The sequence below is a fragment of the Geospiza fortis genome, unplaced genomic scaffold, assembly GCF_000277835.1.
Source record: "Geospiza fortis unplaced genomic scaffold, GeoFor_1.0 scaffold70, whole genome shotgun sequence".
Classification (NCBI taxonomy): Eukaryota; Metazoa; Chordata; class Aves; order Passeriformes; family Thraupidae; genus Geospiza; species Geospiza fortis.
The window spans coordinates 7,093,027-7,096,296 of NW_005054317.1; the positions used below are offsets into that span (position 1 = coordinate 7,093,027).

General features: G+C 47.0%; 1 protein-coding gene across 1 annotated transcript in view; it reads left to right on the top strand.

The window, feature by feature from the left end:
• The window catches only part of GRIP2 (glutamate receptor interacting protein 2), a 118,610-nt gene that overhangs the window by 110,110 nt on the left and 5,230 nt on the right, over positions 1-3,270 (top strand). The window contains exon 22 of the mRNA XM_031056381.1: positions 1,858-2,094. Within this exon, the coding sequence (XP_030912241.1) occupies positions 1,858-2,094 (237 nt within the window). The remainder of the gene's footprint in view (positions 1-1,857; positions 2,095-3,270) is intronic.

The window sequence follows — 3,270 nt, forward strand, 5'->3', positions numbered from 1 at the left end:
TACTGATCCGTTCCTCCCTCTCCATGTACTCAGCTTTTGTGAAGTGTGCTGTGGGATGTGCAGAGCTCATTGGGGCCTTTGCTATATTGCAGCTTTCTTAGCCCCAACACTCAGCCTCCTGTGATTTTATGACAGTCAGAAATTTGATTTGTTTGTATTTTTTTTAAATTGGCCTTTCATAATTTGTTTTCAAATAAGGAGTCATGCAAGGTGACCCATGATAGCCTAGAAGCAGGTTCACACACAGTCAGAATCCAATTCCAGGCTATGAATATGGGAAGAAATAGGCTTTTTCCAGTAAAGTGTGTGTCTCTGCTTTGCTTTGAGGGTAGCCAAGACATGGGAAAAAATAATGCAGAGCAGCCACAGGCTGGAGAAGTCTGGAGTTGCCCTTTTTTCTGCTTGCACTAAACCTAAAGCTTATGGAAAAACTTTAGGAAATTGCTTATGATGCTGCAAGGAGGATTTAAATGCCGTGAAGATGGAGAAGCAGCCCAGTGCTGTTGGGTCCTGGTTGGTTGTGGTATTTGCAGCCTGTGGGAGAGGGCAGTGGCATGGTATGTTCTCCCTGGCTCTGCAGTGCTGGGACAGCACAGTGCATCACCCTGGGGGCTGAGGCTACCAGAGGGCAGTGACCAAATGTACCCTGGCTGGATGTGCTGTTGTTTGTTAGTGTGCCTTTCAAGTGTGTGGTAAGTCAGTGTCCTTCCATGTAACAGGTATTTGAGTTTTGCCCAAACTTGAGCTGATCAAGTCATGTGTGAAGACCTGAAAAGTGCAAAGATGAAAGGTTTTCTGAATTTTATCCAACCCTTTTTAGGATAACGTGGGTAGTGCTGGCATTTTCCTACTGCCACCATAATTCACTTTATTTGCCTTTGTTCCACCTTGGAGCAAAGAGCTGGAGGGTCTTGATTAGAGATTTAGTTGGATATTTCCCCTGTGCACAGGAGCAATTGCTCTTTGACTTGGCACATTTAGTGTTGAAGAATTTTGCTGTCTGGTCCATACCTTTCCTTTAATTTCTTCTCCCTTTTGACATTTATTGGCACTGCAGACCCTTTGAACTTGAACTTTGAAATTACAGGTTTCATTACACTGTTTAAATGGACTCTGTGACCTGGAGCTAGCTGAGGTTCCACAGACTGGATTCTTGACTCCTTCGTTAGCTTTGATCAACATAATCTCATTAGTGAAAAGCATTGCCAAATGGAGTCCAATCTACTTAGGGGCATCTTTTAATGGATGCTATCAAGGATGACCAGGCTTAAATACTACTTAATTTCATATTTTTAACTCAATTTTGCTCAGTGACAGCTCCTATTTACTGACAGATAAAATCCTAATTTTTGTGCTGAATTGCCCTCAGTGGAGTCCAAGGCATTGACTCCCCTGGGCCATTGCCAGCACTGTGTGATGCTGGAGAGGAGCTGCAGCCTGCAGAGGTAGGCTGGAGAGCCAGGCTGACACTGGCTCCTCTGGGAGCTCCCTGAGAATGGTGTATTCATCCTCCTTGACTCAAGATGGTTCATGCACAAGATGAGGCCTGCCTGGCCCAGTTGGTGTAGAAGGGCTCATGGAAAAATAAGGCAGTGCTTCACAAATGCTTCCTTCTGAGATTAGCTCCCTGTTGGGGTGGGGATGGAGAGCACAAAGTGGCTCAGCCATAGACCTGGAAGCAAGCTGCCAAGGTCTGGGAAAGGCTCTTACAACCAACAGGAAGAGCTTCTTGGTGCTTATTTTCTGATTAATGGGAGCAGTGGTGCCGCCGTGTTGTCTGTGGCGCTTTGGTGGCCGCGTGGTCCGGCTCTTCCTGCTGCTGACTCAGCAGAGTGACGCTGTGCCCTCGCCCTGCAGGCATCCATCATGACAGGGAGCGTGCACAACCTGGGCTTGGAGGGCAGCAAGCTGCTCCTGGACTCTGTCAACCCCTCGGGAATGAGCCCGCTGAGGAAAGCCAACTCCAGCTGCATGGACGGACAGACGGAGGGCAGCAGCTCCCCTGCCAAGAAGAACGAGAGGAACCTGGACATGAAGAAGATCGAGAAGGAGATGCAGGAAATCATGTCCCCGACCCCCCTTGAGTTTCACAAGGTTGTGTTGCCGAGGGTGGCTGTAACTGTGGGTACTGGTGGGGTACTGCACTGCAGTACCTCAGTGGTTAAAGCTGTAGAACCTTTGCAACCTTGTAAGAAATCTGCTTTGCTCAGAGGGACCCCCAGAAACTGCTCCTTGTTAAAGCTGGCCCTCACCAAAGTTTGCAGCAAAGGTTTCCAGAAGGTCAGATTAAGATGAAGGAGCCCTTTCAGAAGAGTAATGGCATTTAGCTGCCATCGTTCAAACCTGGGCTTTGCTGTTTCTTTATATATATAAGATTTCCAAGTCCTTGTGTTTTGGCACTTGTTAATTAGTGCTACAGATAAAAGTGAGAGAGCTCAAAGTATGGCCCCCTGGAGACCCATCACCTCTTTTCCTGTGGTACACTCCATTTAGTAGGCCACTTCTCAAATAAAAAACGACTTCCCTCTGCTTCCACTCCACTTCAGTGATGGGATACTGGTTTGATTTCAGCATCCAGCTGAATGTAGCCAGTTTAACCATTGTGCAAGGCAATGGTAATTAGGAAAAGTAATTAACTGTAGAAGCTGCTGATGTAGAATGCAAGCAGGGAAGGGAGCTGGAGAGGTTTCAAAAATTTGATTGCCTTTTTCTTTCCTAATGCGACTTCAGAATGAAACCTGCAGTTATGCGAGCTGGAAAAAACAACTTTTTCATGTTTGATCTGCTTTTGCCCTTCAGGGCATGGCAAATGTGTCTTTAAATAAAACTCCTTGGTACTTAAAGGAGAAGAGCTATGTAATTAGGCATGTTATAGGGTGACTCTTCTTTCTGCTGGAGCATCTGGTGTTGGCTGTGTTTGGAAATGAGGTTGAGACCAGGTGGGATGCTCGTGTGTGTCATCCTGAGCATTGTCCTTCCCCAGGACTGCAGATCCATGAGGCTCACCCAGCCTGGAGCACAGTCATGGTAGAGATTCACTCCCAGCTCATGGGAGGCAAGGGGAGATTTTGGTAGTGTTGGGGAGTCAGTTGTCCCTGGTTCCCAGTGTTACCCCATGGTAAGACACTTCCAGCAGTGCTCCTCTCCTTTGGGCAAGGCCAAAACGTGACGTGCCCAAGGGAAGGATGATGAGGTTGCCCATTGCTTGTCCTCAGAGCATCAGCACTTGCTGACATGAATTTTCTGAAAATTACTTGTAAAAAATATGGA